This window comes from Lepisosteus oculatus, chromosome 25 (genome assembly GCF_040954835.1).
Source record: "Lepisosteus oculatus isolate fLepOcu1 chromosome 25, fLepOcu1.hap2, whole genome shotgun sequence".
Classification (NCBI taxonomy): Eukaryota; Metazoa; Chordata; class Actinopteri; order Semionotiformes; family Lepisosteidae; genus Lepisosteus; species Lepisosteus oculatus.
Window position 1 is genome coordinate 6,059,342 of NC_090720.1, and position 16,465 is coordinate 6,075,806.

Genomic DNA, 16,465 nt, shown 5'->3' on the forward strand with positions numbered 1-16,465 from the left:
TCCTTATATTAGTACAGATGTCATAATTAAGAGATTCATCTGATAGAAGAATTAAGAGATTCAAGTGGATAGATGATTAATCAAGTTGGCAACTGATCAGATATTGTTTTTGAAAGCAACCAACACAAGACAGAATTCATTGCCCCTTTTTGCAAACAGATCATGTTATGTACAGATCGAAGACAAACTGGAAGGTCATGAGATGTTGAACTGGAATGTCAGCAGTAGTTGTTTTTGTTTGTAAGTTAGACATCAGAAAAAGCCAATATTCACTGACAGAGCTCAAAACATTACTTTGGGCATACATAAAGCCAAATTCAAAAATGTTCTTTGAGCTCCACGGGCTTGCAGCTTCGCATCAGGAAAGCTTTGCAAAATCCTTCAATATAACCTTCTCAGATGGTACTATAAAACTGAATATCATTTTACACACAGCCTGACTGGCATTATAGGCTTTTTTAACACAGCATTAAAGTTGAGTGGACTGCTATGTACTGTATATACAGCATTAAAGTTGAGTGAACTGCTATGTACTGTATATACAGTATATACAATACAATTCTTGCTCCTTGGTAAATTCAGCTCAGAACTTTATAGTTCTAAGTGCACTTCACTTGATGTACTGTACTTGCAGATCAGTGAGTATCTTTATCAACGCAGTACAAGTGAAGACAGAGTCTCTGAATGAGAATTATTAGTCGTTTGGCTGCTCTGGTTAAGTAAAGTATCAAAAATCATACAAAGGACCCTAACTGGAACTTTGTCTGTATGAGATTAGAAGAAGGAGTTCAGAATTGGATTTTATTACTCAAAGAATCAACAAATGAATTATGCCTCTAAAATCTTAAGATAAAAAGTTGTAGCTGCATTAGTATGTATGATATCTCCGGTGCCAGTGTAGTGTACTATGAAGAGGCAGTCTTGGCACGACACTGCGGTGGCAGAGTGAGACAACAGCGCTCTTTAAACAAGCACTTCAATGTACAGTACACTGTAACTCCAGTAATCCCAGTCTTGCTCTCCCAATCCCTTTTTGATTGCTAAGTGCCGAAACATGGGTGTATTTGTGGAACTGAGGCCCATTGTAGTTTCTCTATAAGTGACCCCTATCAATCGTGCCTCAGTTTAGGACAGGGGGGCTGAGGTCTCAAGTTAAGGGCAAGTCAGTGATGGGATATAATGCTTTCAGAGACGGCTGAAGTGTAGCTTTGGAACCATCATCTCTGGAACAGACCCTGACATTTATAAGGTGTTTATGACGCTACCGCTCGGGGTCGGGTTGCACTTGGAATGCAGCGGGGTGTTTGAGGTCATTCATGCAGTTTCACAGCACTCATACATCTTCATTAGGGTGTGAGAGTGCCGGACCTGTACAGTTTAGTGCAGTGTGAATCTGCCACACAACAATGCATTGGAGAGGCCCCAGCACAGACATGGGTGGAAGGTCTGTATGGATGATATTTAAGACATCCCCTTCATAGCTTGACAATCTGTTATGTAGCTCCAAGCAGTGAACGGATGTAGCCAATGCCAGACCTGCCGGCAGTTAGACTAGGTAAAACTGCAGGGGATTGTGGTTGTTTTCTATTGCAATTAAGGACATCATCGCAAAATTTAATTTCAGAATTCTTCCACCAAACACATACTCGTGTCTCTGGATTTTTTTTTTTTAATGAGGAGTTTTACATTTTTGGAACACGCATTTGACATTTTCCACAATGTGAGCTTTTATGTGGTGTTCATATTTGGAAGGCATTAAGCACATTGTCGCATCTGTTAAGAAGCAGTTTATGTGCAATTGCATGGTAATTACTGGCACTTACTGTAAAAAGTTCTGCTTTTCACATGACTGAGCTATTGTCTCTTCTCCCCTGTGCATTTGGAAATCAAAATGCCCCGACACCACACTGAAAACAGCACAGAATCAATATCAAATGTCGGCCCCCTGTAGCCATGTTGAAATGGGAAACACAATTTCTCCTTTTTTCACGCAGATGAGAGGAATGAACTCTCTGTAATGTAACTGACATGGTTACCCCAGGTCAAGCTTTGAGCCATGACCCTGTTGTCTGTGCCTGTGTGTCCCTCTGCTCTGTGGTTGCTGTGTTGCTGTACGGCCCGGCCTTCAGGATGTGTGCTGGGCCTGTTTGGGGCCGGCTGTGAGGAGCACTGTGACTGTGCACATGGGGCCCCCTGCCACCACATCACTGGAGCCTGCTGGTGTCCTGGGGGCTGGAGGGGCCCGCGCTGCGAGAGAGGTCAGTACCGGCCCACGCTCACTGCCCTGTGTATCTCCGCTCGTGTTTGAGGAACAGTCTTAGAGAGATGTTATGAAGCACAGGTAACTGTGACGTAACCAACAAAACTAAAACTGAGTGACTATCAATCTTGAGCTAAACCACTGTGGGGTTTTCCACAGTATTTAATAGAAATCAGCTTGTGCACAATACATTTTCTCCACGTGAACAGTAACACCCGTGTTAAGCTGTTTGAAGAACTTCAAAACCAAGGAAGAAAGTATCATTATAGGCCTGTTCTTTTCATTCCACTAGAATTTTGGCCACACTTTTATAATTTACTAGATATATTTATTAAGTAGGACAGTCACATTAGTTAAACTAATTCTAAAAAGGAAATACTAAACCTCTAGCAATGCAACTATGCCAGCAATGGTGTAACTTACTGCAGTACTCATAATGCAAACTATATGATATAGCGATATACAGTGGTTGAGAATGCCAAATATATTGTAAGTCATGCACAAAATTATTCCCAAGAAGCTATTATGTTCCTCAAAGAATGTTTTATGAGTCTTACTTGTGCAAAATCAGTGAGACGTGAATAGCCATTTCTGCAGCTGTCACCCGAAACATCACAAGTGTGTACTCTGGCGCCCTCTACTGGTTGTACGGCCAGTTAATTTTATACGGAGGCATTAAAATCGCGACACATGCATATTGGAAGGTATATAACACGACACAGTCACCTTTCGATACACGGAATTTTACCTTTTTTCACTTCTGTGTGCAAAGTTTGATGTATGAATGTGGAAGTCCATAATAGTAAAGGCATTATTACTGAATTACCACATTTATAAATGAGAATAATCTACCTTATTCTAAAACTTTCATGAATCATCAGTTGGCACTAGTTTAGGCATTTTCTTGATACATTCCAAGTTTCTAATCATTTCTGAGTTGCAACACCTACTATAAAACGTTGCAGGTCTTATTTATACAATGTGTGCTATTGCCTTTTATACTGTACCTGTCTAAACCAGTTGATGGCTCTTTGCAGCCTGCTTACCTGGGACTTACGGAGAGAACTGTGCCCAGCGGTGTTCCTGTCCCCACGGGACTTCCTGTAACCATGTGACTGGCGAGTGTGGGTGTCCTCCAGGCTTCACTGGGAACGGCTGTGAGCGGAGTAAGAGAAATGTTAAACTCACTCGGCGGGAAGCCAAAAGCTTCATCACAGACAGAGAGCGAAACATTTTCGGACTGAAGGTCATAATTGAAAAACAAAAGCACTACACTGTTGAGGGTGGCATAGTGGTGTGGGGTAGGTCCTCCTGTTTCACATTTCTCAGGCCCTGATTTAGATTGCAGAATGGGGTTTGAATGTACTATTCTGGCTGATGTGAGGTTTTAGCAGCTGCTCCCTGCTGCCTTGCAAAGGTTAAGCAACGTCTCTGTATTGGCCCTGTGTGTGTGTATGTGGGTGTCCCTGCCTGCCCTGTGATGCACTCGCATCACTTTTAGGGTACAGTCCACCTTTGTGCCTTCTGCTTGCGATAGGCTGCCAAGTTCCCCATGAATAATTATCTCTCTGGTGATGAATGAACAGACTGGTATAGAGTGGTGAAAAGAGGGAACTCTACCAAGTAAAAACAGCACTGTACAGTATGTATATAAGGACCCATATCCAGCATTTTTGTTGTCCTGTATCAGCTAAACTGAACCAAGTCAGTCCCTTTGACCTCTGTCTGAAGCAGTTTGCACGGTAGTAGTCTGAGGCTGTTATCCTACTTTATTAACACTTCGCTTTTCTCTTCCCACCTCCCAGCTTGCCTGCCTGGTACCTATGGCCACAACTGCAACCAGGTGTGTCAGTGTTCTGGAGCAAATCAGCTCTGTCACCCTGTGACTGGAGCCTGCTCCTGCGCGCCAGGCTACCATGGCAAAGACTGCCAGCTAGGTGAGGCCCCCTGCTGGTCGCGCGGCTGAAAATCCCACCTGCAATAATAGCTCTCGATTTTGTTTTGTCTCCGACGCTTGGAAAGTGAAATGCATTCATACCCACACAAGGGGTATTCTTTGGAAATATTTACAGCAATGTCTAGACCTGTTGCATTTACATTTAACACACAATTCGAACGGAATCCACTGTAAGGTATATACTCGGAGGCATATACACCTAAGAAATGCTATGCGATCCAGTGCTTGTTCTCGAAGACGCAGACTCTGTTTTCCATGCCTAGAATGCCCAGAAGGCTGGTATGGCCCTAACTGTGAGCAGCAGTGCCAGTGCCTGAATGGTGGAGTGTGCCAGACCACTACAGGGTCCTGTGGATGCCCACCGGGCTACATCGGAGCCGACTGCAACACCAGTGAGTCAGCCTGCCATTCCATGGGCATGAGCATTTTATTTCCGTTTTAATGTAGACTTACTGTATATTAGACAACATTACTGTAAAGCATAATGCATTGTAATGATATAATAATACGCCAGGTGTCTCAAACACAGTTCCTGGAAGGCCCAGTATCTTTCTGTTCCAACATCAGTTGTTAAATAAACAATTTCACCTAATAATTTTCTAATTTCGATGTACTGTATGTAGGCTTTTTCTTAATGAATTTTGCACTAGATTACACAAGACATTCACCTCATTAAAGGTACAGATAACTATAAATCACCTCAGAGCCTGAACAAACGTGTTACATTTATGCCGCTAATCGAACAACTAAGCCTACCATGTAACTGAGAACGTGGGTGGAAGACAAGCAGATAAGATGGATGTACTGTAGTGTGAGAAGGAGAGGTGCTTGCACTGATTCATCACACCCATTGCACTGTCTGTGGACACACTAATGCATTTGCTTAGAAGTTGCAGCTTTTAGCAGGAAGGAGCACAGGGCACAAGCAATCTCATATGTCACTTGGGGTGATATTCCACACTCCTAAGTCCAGTCTTGAGTCCCTCATCCTTGATTGTTAAATTTCTATAGCAACCTTTAACTAGGGGGTTGGTGAATACTGTGCTGTAAAAATGTGTATTGTACATTTCTATATGGATTGAGAAGGAAATAAGTTGAAGAAACAGAATATTGGTAGCTAGACAACACAATATTTAGACAACACAATGTACAGTATGATTATTGCTAGAGGCTGAGAAATACACCACTGTCACCCGCCTGAATGCTGGTACAGAGGATTTGGATATTTTGTCCCTGTGGATTAAAAAAATAAAGTACAAATGCAAGGAATTATTACAATGAGAATGTTATAATATTTGCTGCATTTTACTTCTGTCGTCTAGGAGGATACACTGAGGAATTGTTTGAGACTGGCACTGTGGTATTATGGAGAGGTTTAGTAGTATTTGATGTGCATAATTATCATGCTGTGATACATTCTGAATTGAGGTTTGGTGTAGTTAATGTCCAATTTTTGGATTGCCTCGGATTCCCCCGTTATTTTAGTCCTCAAGAGGGGAACTGAAGCTACAGTACAGTAAGCCTTGTCGTCTCTTGCTGCTCCCAGCATGCCCGGCTGGGCGCTACGGTCAGGACTGCGCCCGGGTGGCGTTCTGTGGCAACAGGGGGAAGTGTGATCCTGTGACAGGAAGCTGCGTGTGCGCTGCTGGGTGGAAAGGAGAGCACTGCGAGGAAGGTCAGTTCGGCGTGTCAGAGAGGCTGTCTCGGGCAGAGCTTTACAAAGCCAACTCTGACCCCTTTGCGTTCTCCCTCTCAGATTGTCTCGCCTTTATCCATCTTCCAAAGTTCTTTCTCCCCATCCCTTCGTATTTTTCGATTTGAATGCAGTTTATTTCAAGATTCACTATTGTTCATGTGGATTTTCTTCAGGGGCACTGGTTCCTCCCCAGTTTCCATAAGCACGTTGGCCTCATTAATCGAATCTGTTCATTGTCCTCATGTGCTGTGCGTGCCCTGCAGTGGACTAGTGTCCTGTCTAGGGTGCAGTCCCTTCTGATAGGTTCCTGGTTGCTGTGGCACTTGTAAAAGAGGCTTTTTAATAATGCTTGGATGAATGAATTCACTTTGGGTTAGGTTTTTTTCTCTTTGTAAACCATTTTAGACTAGATCGTTTACTGTCAAACTATGGTTCTGCATGGTGTGAACTGAAGTGAGTGCTTGTCAACCACCCGAGCCTGTGTGCCATACTGTGTATGTGTGCGTGTGCTCACACTACTGCTGGTGTGTGCTGGCTGACCAGTTGGAGCATCAAAGGGGTGTGCAGTAGCAATGCTCTGTTGTTCCCCGGCAGGCTGTGAGCAAGGCCGGTTTGGAGAGGGCTGTTTACAGGTCTGTGACTGCAGGAACGGGGGGCTGTGTGACACCCTCTCTGGGGTCTGCACCTGTGCTCTGGGCTGGACTGGTCCACACTGCGAAGCAGGTGAGTCCCGTACACATTTCTAAAGAAGGTCTTCATTATACGGCATTAACTGTGGCAGTACTGAATGAAGAAGTCAGAATGAAACCTGGGTTAATTCCACTCTGAAAAGCAGAAAAAAAACCCAATGCTTTGGCTGTAAAGCCTTCTTCCGGTGTGAGTGCAATTCTGCCTAAAGGAATTTACTGTACATCCTTCCTTGCAGCCGACACACACTGACACAAATGCCCACTCAAACAAAAGACATCCAGTAATGTGTGCGCTTTTTTGAACATTAAAAATTCAGGCTTTAATGCCTGAAGTATATTATTCCCTGTTTTTAATTGTAGTTTTCAGATAACATTCCTGTTATCTGTAATGCCTTTATTTAGATATTTTAGAATTTCTGCTTCCATGCTGAAGACGTCAAATACCTCCTTAACCTCCTTCCTTCCTCGTTGTGGATGTGTGCACAAGATCATCTTGTGAACCTGTTTTAGAGTTCTTATCGGCTTCTGGCCTGTCTCCCCCATTTCCTGTGCTTGTCTGATAGCGTGCCCCGTGGGAAAGTACGGAGCCAACTGCCAGCAGGACTGCCTGTGTCAGAACAATGGCACATGTGACAGAGTGACGGGCAGCTGCCAGTGTCAGCCAGGCTACTACGGGCACGTCTGTGAGCACGGTAAGAGGCAGCTCTGGGCCATTACTAGCACCTAGGGAAGCACCTGCAGAGCACCTGTCTATGGAAAAGACTCACTCAGACGGCGGCCTCCAGAGCTAACAGACTCAAGACAAAATCAAAATATGATGATGATCCTGTCAAGTCAGAAAATAAACAGTGTTATTAATCATTTTTGTTAGGGTTGATTATTTATTTGTAGATTGTAATGCAAAAGTACAATCTTTCAGTAAATTTTAGGGCTCTATAAAGTTCAGGCTTGACGTGACCTGGATTAGGGATGTATCTCTTCTATAAACAGCACTTATCTCTCTGTGGGTTGCTGCAGAGTTTGTACTAAGACATAAGAAGATAAAAGCCTATCTTGCTCTTCCTGATTCTCCCCATCGGGCTATAGTAGTCTCTGCTTTGAGTTAAGACATAAAGAAACATCAATTCCTCCTGAGTGGGTGGGTATATAATGGATCAAAGTGGCGATTCGAGTTTGTTTAAAAAGTTGGTATACATGTGGTATAGGTCTGTTGATGTGAAATTGATGAGCATCTTTATAATTCAGAAATTAGGGAATCCCTTCTGTGAAAGTCAGTGTAGACAGACTTGGAGATTAGGGCTCTACATTCAGCTGTGTATCCCTCCAGCCTGTCCTCCTGGTTACTACGGCGATCGCTGCCAGCAGACCTGTGACTGCAGACATGGAGCTTCCTGTCACCCTGTAACTGGACACTGCCTGTGTCCCCGTGGTTACCACGGCGATCTCTGCGAGAAAGGTGAGGCAACAGTTCTGCATTTTAAAGTGGCAAAATAACACCTTCACAGTCCTGAACACAGGATTAGCTTGTATTTCAACCATACTTTGTGTTCCTAATTGCGTCTACAAAGAATGAACATACAGTACAAGCATTGAACCATAAAGATTGCAAGAAAAATTCAATTTGAACAAACAGACTTTACTACAGAGGTAAACTGAAGTTCTTCTTTAATTGTAACCTGGAATTGGACCTCATTTCTTATTATAAGTACGATTTACCAGGATTTGTAACAGAAGAGCAGAATCCTTTGTCACACAGAGTGGTATACGGATAAAGGCACAGACAGGAATGTAGAGCTTTAATAGGAATAGTACAAGACTGTTATAGCTCAAGGAATCGTATTAAACAAAATGCAAAGTGGAATACAGGTGTTGCTGCAAAGCTAAATGAAGAAAAGCTTCGCAACATTACGTGTGGAAGAGATCATAGCCAGCTCTCCCTGTCTTCCTCCCTCTCCCTCTCGCTTTCCCTCTCAGTGTGCGATCAGGGGTGGTTTGGCGACAGCTGTCAGCAGGTATGTGACTGCGAAGGTGACTCTCCCTGCGACCCAGTGAGTGGGCAGTGCCTGTGCCCCCCAGGGAAGACTGGAGCCAAGTGTGACATAGGTACGGAGCGGGCATGAAGACATGAGCCTTCTTTATTTAAAAATATATCGTAGGCTTGCCAGAAGACATTATTAAAGACCGTAACTGTACACCTATTCATTTTACTTAGCAATAAATGAAACGGCCTGTTGTCGTCATGTTACACTGTTTAAAATAGCAGAAAGAAGTTGTGGCAAGCTGTGAAGCTCTGAAGCTGGAGACTTCCGTTCTCTTGGTACTGAATATCTCCTCTCTGCATGCTGGCACAGCTCTTGCTTTCTGGCGCAGACCAATGCTGTGCGGGCCTTAACTGTCGGCGCGCTTGTTCACTTGCTGCCTCTCTCCCTGTGCCCTCAGACTGCAGGGCCAACCGCTTCGGCCCCAACTGCACCGAGGCCTGCGAGTGCAGGAACAGTGGCCAGTGCAATCCGCGCAGTGGCCACTGCACCTGTCTGCACGGCTGGATCGGGCTCGCCTGCCAGGAAGGTATCCGCCCCATTCCTGCTCCTCACACACACTGCTCTCTCGTGACCCGAAGGGCAGAACTGCGTTTCAAGCTGCAGGAGAGTTGCAAGTAGTATTTCTGTCAAATGCCTTTCAAGGTTCTGGATTAAATGGTTAAAATACTAAAGTTCTCAAAATAGAAGCTGGGTTTCTTACAGGTTGTTCAGCAGAAATGAACCTGGTATCATCAATTCAGTTCCCCTTTTTTTTTACTTTAAATTTCTTAATATAGGATAAGTCCTTATCCTTTCTCTGCACGCAAAAAGATATACTGTAAGTGTCTGTGCCTTAATATATAATGAGCTGCAAAGGAGAATCTGTTTATTATCAGTAGAAGTTTAGCTCGTGCACTTTTCCTGGATGACTTACATAGGGTGAAAAACACAAATTAATGCAAAACTGATACAATAGTACAATTCTAATACATTATATGTCAGTGCAATAATAATACAACTGTATAGCTGGAATGTGCATGAAGAATATAATACAGGAAAAAGCAGTAATTTATAGGTTTAAAATATTTTGGATTTTTGGTTATGTCCCCAGGGGGTCCCCCCCAGCCACCTCACCACTCCCCCAGGATAAGAAGAGAGCATCGTGCCCGTCTGGAGACATCTGTGTAGGATCCCGGCCACCTTGTTGCCCCCAGCACCTCCCCCCGCCCCCAGAGTCCCCAGCTCCTGCATCTACTGTGCAAACAAGAGAGATAGCACTGCCACGGCCCAACACAAGGGCCAAAATGCACATTACTGGCCTCCGAGTTCACTGGTGGGAGGTGTTGTAATCCGTAACAGACTGGCATGCTATGGACCTACAGGAACTGGAATTTCAGCAATCTAGAAAGGGAACCAAGTCACCTTCTTGGAGAAACAGGAGAGTCTCTCAAATTTCTTTATGGATTATTTTTGTCTGCGAGGATTTCTGCTAATGGGGGCATCAACATTCTTTCCTCATTTTAGGCCTGGCCATACAGTAACCTACAGGAAGGAGATGTTTTGGGCTGGGTTGAGGATGTCTCCACTGAGCTGTCCAGTCCCTGCCTCAGCAGTTCATGGGCTAAGACACGATGCACGATTCTCCGAGTCAGTGGGATCGTACGGCAGGAGAAAGGAGGTGGACTGGACAGTGGTTAATGAACCAGGAAGCATGAACTCTAAAGCTTTCACATTTGGAAAATGAAAATAAGCTTTTTTGATAAATGGCATTTAAGGATGCAAATGTAAATTTGAAAAAATAATTGAAATACGTCAACTTCGAATACACATAATGTAAAAAACCCCAGCCATTAGAGGTTAAACAAAGCCAAAACAATCTCAATGCATTGGAATAATTGTCTTAGATGAATGCAGCAGTCAACCTACTGTGCATTGTACCTCAGACACTGAAGACCTCATCCAGTTTAGATTTCTGCATGTGGTTGTGTGTATGTGTGTTCTATACTCCAGAGACTGTGCTGCACATTCTAGCTTGTCTTCTCACTGTACTCCTCCAGTGTACAGTCCTTGATAAATGAGCCCACAGTATAAATTGCAGCCATTACGCTGCCCAGCCCTGGGAAATAATCCGGTCGGTGCTGGATGTACTGTAGCCATACAGAGTACAGCATCAGTGTTTCCTTGCTGGAGAGGATGCACTCTGTGGGGACTTTGGACATACAGTACAGCCAAGGGTGCTATTAGAATCAACTACAATTAGAGAGCTGTTTGGACATGGGGTGAATTGCTGATGTTATTTGCTGAGAACCACCGGGTGGTTTTGGCCCGGGAGAATAACAGCTGTGTATTTCAATACAGTTTGGATATTTGTGACAGATCAGCTTTCATTACAGTGTCATCAGCCTTGCACCTTCTCGATATAATTGACATCAGGTGCTGGGGAAATGGCTTCAGCTGTAGTTGGTTAACACAGTGTCTGGTAGCAGTCAGATGGCTGGGTCTCTTTCAGATGTATTTGTGGTGTGGTTTTATCACTCTTTGTTTTCATGTTGTGTTGTTTAGATGGCTAAGAGACCATCATTTTATTTTGTTGCAGTCCTTCATGTTCATAGTAGCTGAATTATGGTATATTGGATGTATGTATTTATGTATGAATGTATGTACAAAAATTACATTTAAAATCTTAAATCGCAAACTTAAAGGCAATGCAAGATCAGGCAGTAGGGGAGATAAGGTTCCCTGTTTAGATTTGACTTGTGTTTGAACTCTTTGATCATATTTGAAAAAAAAATTAAGACCAAAGTGCGGGTTTTTTTTTATAGATGGTTTTCAGCTTCAGTTGTCACATACAGTATTGCCCTAGAATCAGTGGAGCAGTGGGGACTAGTGAGGAAATGAAGACAGGATGCAACAAACTGCAGTTGCATTTTTCTGTGGCACTGTGGGAGAGGGAGACAGCAGATCCTCACGTGCTCGGCTTGCGCTCGCAGGACAGCTTTGCTTGCAGGACCTACTCGATAGAGATAAAGGAGCAGGGACGCGCAACAGTGTTTATCGGCGCTCTCCCGCTGGCTGCGTGCGCTGCTGTTCGCGGAACTCGTGGCAGCCGTTCAAACGAAACGGGTCTCCTCCTTCCTGCCGGCGGTTTGTGTTCCCCAGCCGCTGCTGAAAAAGAAAGTGACACTGCGCTGTGCAATCTGTGGTCGGAGATGAAGTGTTGCCGTTGTTTCTTGCTGTAAATTCATTGAGATTCTCAGTATTCTTTATTATTTATCTACAGAGTTTCATCCCTGCTTTAAATCAACAGCAGAGAGGCTCTGAAACTCTGATGTGTGTTAGTATCTTCAGAAGGCTTGTGCATGCAGTCCAGTATACTGTGGTGTTATTTTGCTGTATAAATAGTGGCTGCCTTTTTATAGTGATGAAAGCATGAGTGAAATGTTTGGAAAAACCTATCCCTGTACTTAATTACCCATGCTTTCTAATTGGATGTTAAGGGCTTGCTTTGTACAATGGCATGGAGGTTTCTGAGACTTGATGTTGTCTGTACATGATGTGACTGCTTGTATTCTGAAAAAATGGTGCTATAACATTTTGTTTTACTGTAGCTTTTTGTAGAAAGAAGAAGAAGACAATGTGGTGGCATTGCATAACAATGGATAAGTGTGGGAGTTTGTAAATGCATTTTATGTTTTTGTTACTCAATTTGTGTATTAATTGCCTTTATCCAGTTTTTACAAAGTATTATACTATCTTATGTAAAAAAGATAAGTTGTATGATTTGCTTATTTCAATGTAAGCATGCATAATAGTCATAAAGAATTTATAATTGCATACCCAGGGCACTGTTATATTGCACATGCCATTGAAAGGCTTGATATTTTATTTAGTATATCCAGAGGTAATACAAGGCTCTTTCATTGGGTTTGTGCCACCCTGCAAAGCTTCAAAGAAACTTGCAGGATCTGTGTCTTGGTTTGCGGAGTTCAGTAACCTTCACCCATGTCTCTGTATGGTGGAAGCACTGGGTCTGATTAGTGTTAGAAGTGAGAGGCAAGGCATCTTGCAAAGCAGGTAATGTACAGTAGTTAACAAATACTGTGAGATGCTTCATCCACTCGTGCTGTAGGATGGCAGTACCTCTAACAATGTTTTTGCAAAGGCTGAACACTGTTTTGATCTGATGCAAAATATTTATGAAGTTGTGATTAATGTCAAGGGGACAAGGAATGGCAGTCATAATAGGAATTGCTTATCTCAGATTGGAGTCATTTACTATTAATGTCATATTTATATGACTCCAGTAGACATCCTACAGCTGATATTTTTCAGATTCTCCCTTAATGTGATGCTGCTTTTATCTTGATTGCCATGCAGAAACATATTAATCACCTTACCCAGCTGAATTTGCTATAAATGACATGCTGCATCTGTGATCATCCCTCAGTGAGCAACTTTAACCTGTCAGTGAGATCTGATAAGAAATGGTGTGAATCATTAAGTGCTGATTTATATTTCAAAGTCTACAGAAGAACAAGACGTGACAGAAAACTGAAAAATTGATTACAGGGGGAGTTACGGCCTGTTTTGTGTATTTTTTGGAAAATGCTAGAAGTCACAAAGACAAAGGAAACAACCGGTATCATAAAACTCTCTGGTACAAGGCAAATACATTATTTTTTAAGCAGGTGCCTGCAATCTCTTGATGAAATAATTCTTGTAAGATTATTCTTGTTTAACAAATAACCCTACACAGGCTAGGATGGCCTCATTTTTTATTAGGCTCAGTGAAGGACATTCACAGGTGTGGAAATTGAAGTAAAAGAAACCAGTGAGTTTTAACAATGAACATTTTTTACAGTGTTATTTAAACATGAATTAGCTCTAGGTTAACGAAGAGTGCAAAAAATATACAAATACAAATAATGGCTACTGGTTTGACATTGTGATTATGATGCTGGTGAATATGACCTACTGTACTCTCGGTCTGCCATGTTAAAATGCAGGTTCACATGGGGAGCTGTGTCTTGGCTGCAAAGCAACAAATAAAGGTTCATTCTACGCAGAAAAGTAGAAAGAAGAAAACAACATTTCAGCTGCTAAGCCTTCAGAGGTGTGTACTGTACAACCTGACATTCCTCACACCTATAGAATGGAAAAACAGCTGAAAAGTTTAGTTTTTTTCTTTCTATTTTCTTATCATGTTAAAATGGAGCAGCATGAAGGCCTGATTCCATCAAATCACCCTTCACGCCCAGAGCCCACCCCCCATTACTCTTCTGAGGAAAAATCCAAATATGTATGTTGACAGGCACTAAGCTGCAAAGGGTCTGTTATTTTTGTTACCAAAAACCACAAAAATATTTTTAAAGTTAATTATTTTGCAATAAAAATGTCACATTTTAGAAAGCATGAGGTGGATTTATTTTGTGTTTTGAAATACTCTGTTACTCTGGACAGTGAACAAAATAAAGCAGCTTTGAAGGGCTTGAATTAACAGTTTGGTGCGTGACCTTTAAGCAATGCAGCAATCAGAGCAGGATCTGCATAATCAGCCTTTACAGGAAGCAACCTTCCAGGCTCCTAGATGCATGGCTAGCTGTACAGTTTCAGGGAAGTGTCTAAGTGACCCTGTGATGGGGACAGCACTTTCAGTGTGAGAGGATCAGTGTTGCTTTTTGAAGTACAGGACCATCTTGACAAGTATTTTATCAGAAATACCAATCTGCTGTCCATCCATCCCTCCATTCCAGGTCTAACAGGACACATTTGTGCCTGCAACAGGAGCTGACATTGGGTTTTAGATCCTGGGTAGTACAGAATTCTTCTTCAGATAGAGACCTGGGACATTGGTGTGGTACAATTCTCTGTGATTGGGTGTGTGGCATTGTGAGACTGTGGCAGGGGGCATACTATAGCTACTCTTGTCACAAAAACGTGTTTTTTAGTTGGTCAGAGTGCCATCAATAATTACTAATGAACTTATTCTAAGTTAATATTCTGTCACTCAAATTGATTCATGCCACTGAGGAAAAATGCATCCTATAACAGAACAAGGATTGTCCTTTTATACAGCATTCATGAGGTTTTGGTCATGTCTTGCTTGAAACCATTCAAATAATGTTACACTGTAAACACAAAGTTCAGATTATTCACTCTTTAATTGCAAATAATCTAGACAAATCCACAACAATGTTCTGCTCTGTGAGTGTACAGTGGAATCCGCAGGAACTATACAGAGGTCTCCAAACGTTTCCAGTTTCCCTGGGGTATGAAAGGAAGTAACACACAGGACATTAAGTAGGTGCATGCATCATCATGGTTTAGGCCTGAGAGCGCTGAAGAATGTAGACAAATGGTCATTGTCCTCTACATGTTGGCATGTGGCTAAGAAATAATGAATCTACCTGTGCCCATTGTTAAGGTCAGGAAAAGGACACAAATGTATGTTGTCACCAGTGGATATGACCCATGTGGTCAAGGAGGCAACTGTATATACAAAGGCAACAGCTGGAGATCTCAATACAAAAACACTGCCTTGTGAGGGCAAACCACAAAATGAGATGACTTGAATTTCCCAAACTATATGTGAATAACAATTGGATTTATGTTCAGATTCAATGAAAACTGAGCTTTTTGGACATGCTCATTGGTGTTATGTCTGGCATACAAATGTGAATCTGATGTTGAGAAAACAGTCACACCCACTATGAAATACGGAAGATGGGTCATCTTAGCTGGAACAATACCCAAAGGAGACCTGTGGCCAGGAGGCTACCCCCTTAACCAAGCAGAATAAGCCAAACCTATCTCATCAAAAGTTCCAAACATTCACAAAGCGTGAGTTTGTCATCACATCAACATGAATCTGTGCGTCAACGTCAATGTGTTAGGTTGCTGTCAGGCGTCCTGCACACAGAACATTAGAAAGGACACGGGAAAGGTGACCACTTTGTCCACTGGTTTTATTTTTCCCCCCATCCCTTGACACCTCCCCACCAGAAAAGCTACTCTGAATTGACCTGACAAACTCTAATGTGCATCTCCTTTGTGTCATAAACACATAATGCACCCTTCCCTCCCTGCTCCACGTTTCAGAATGTACTGTAGGCCACTTAACAATACTAGGCAGTTCCACTAAAATGACAGCACAATCTGCCACACCCAAAAATGTTGGTATCCCTGAAATGCGAACCACACAATCAAAAAATAAATTGCGAAAGGGCTTTGAAAAGCCACAAAAACTAGGAAATGAAGAAAAGAAGCATCCACACCCTGTCATACAATTAGAGAAATGAGTAGAAGTCTTGACCATTACTGCTAGGGAAGTGTAGCAGATCTCAACAGATCTCAGAATCTAACCAAGGTTGGGCCTGGTCAGGACTGGAATGGATGCCCTAAGACACACGAAGTTGCTGCAGTGAGGGATGTTGGTGGTGCTCTTCCTCTGGATCAGAATTTCCAAGCCGTAACTGTGCTGCAGGATGTGCTATCCTTCGGGAGAGACCTTAATCCAAGGTCCTGAATATGTGGCCATTAAAATTCCCTTAGCACTGTTCTTTAGACTAGGGGTGATAACCCATTTGATAGCTACACTGGTTAAAATTCTATTCTGTGCCTGTACAATCTCGCCTTCCTTAAATTCAACCTTAATTGAACTGGGTGGATCCTACAGTATGTTCTACCTAAATCACTGCAGATGCTGATCAGGAAGAAAAGCGTTAGAAATGCCAGAACTGTTATGAGTTGTATTATTAAGTGTGTTACTCAGATCAATTTCCCTTAATTTGAAACAAACCAGAAACTCGAAAGCTCCATGCTTTGAGAGGAACACGGGCACCT

General features: G+C 42.7%; 1 protein-coding gene across 6 annotated transcripts in view; it reads left to right on the forward strand.

Moving 5' to 3' along the window:
* The window catches only part of LOC102683564 (multiple epidermal growth factor-like domains protein 6), a 139,038-nt gene extending 125,006 nt beyond the window's left edge, over positions 1 to 14,032 (forward strand). For all 6 annotated transcript variants that reach the window (XM_069183814.1, XM_069183815.1, XM_069183816.1 and 3 more), the window contains 11 exons: positions 2,130 to 2,258; positions 3,298 to 3,426; positions 4,066 to 4,197; positions 4,481 to 4,609; positions 5,764 to 5,892; positions 6,508 to 6,636; positions 7,166 to 7,294; positions 7,930 to 8,058; positions 8,577 to 8,705; positions 9,042 to 9,170; positions 9,735 to 14,032. In XM_069183814.1, coding sequence (XP_069039915.1) covers positions 2,130 to 2,258; positions 3,298 to 3,426; positions 4,066 to 4,197; positions 4,481 to 4,609; positions 5,764 to 5,892; positions 6,508 to 6,636; positions 7,166 to 7,294; positions 7,930 to 8,058; positions 8,577 to 8,705; positions 9,042 to 9,170; positions 9,735 to 9,811 — 1,370 coding nt within the window. In that variant the 3' untranslated portion in view covers positions 9,812 to 14,032. The remainder of the gene's footprint in view (positions 1 to 2,129; positions 2,259 to 3,297; positions 3,427 to 4,065; positions 4,198 to 4,480; positions 4,610 to 5,763; positions 5,893 to 6,507; positions 6,637 to 7,165; positions 7,295 to 7,929; positions 8,059 to 8,576; positions 8,706 to 9,041; positions 9,171 to 9,734) is intronic.
* Positions 14,033 to 16,465: the final 2,433 nt, after the last annotated feature.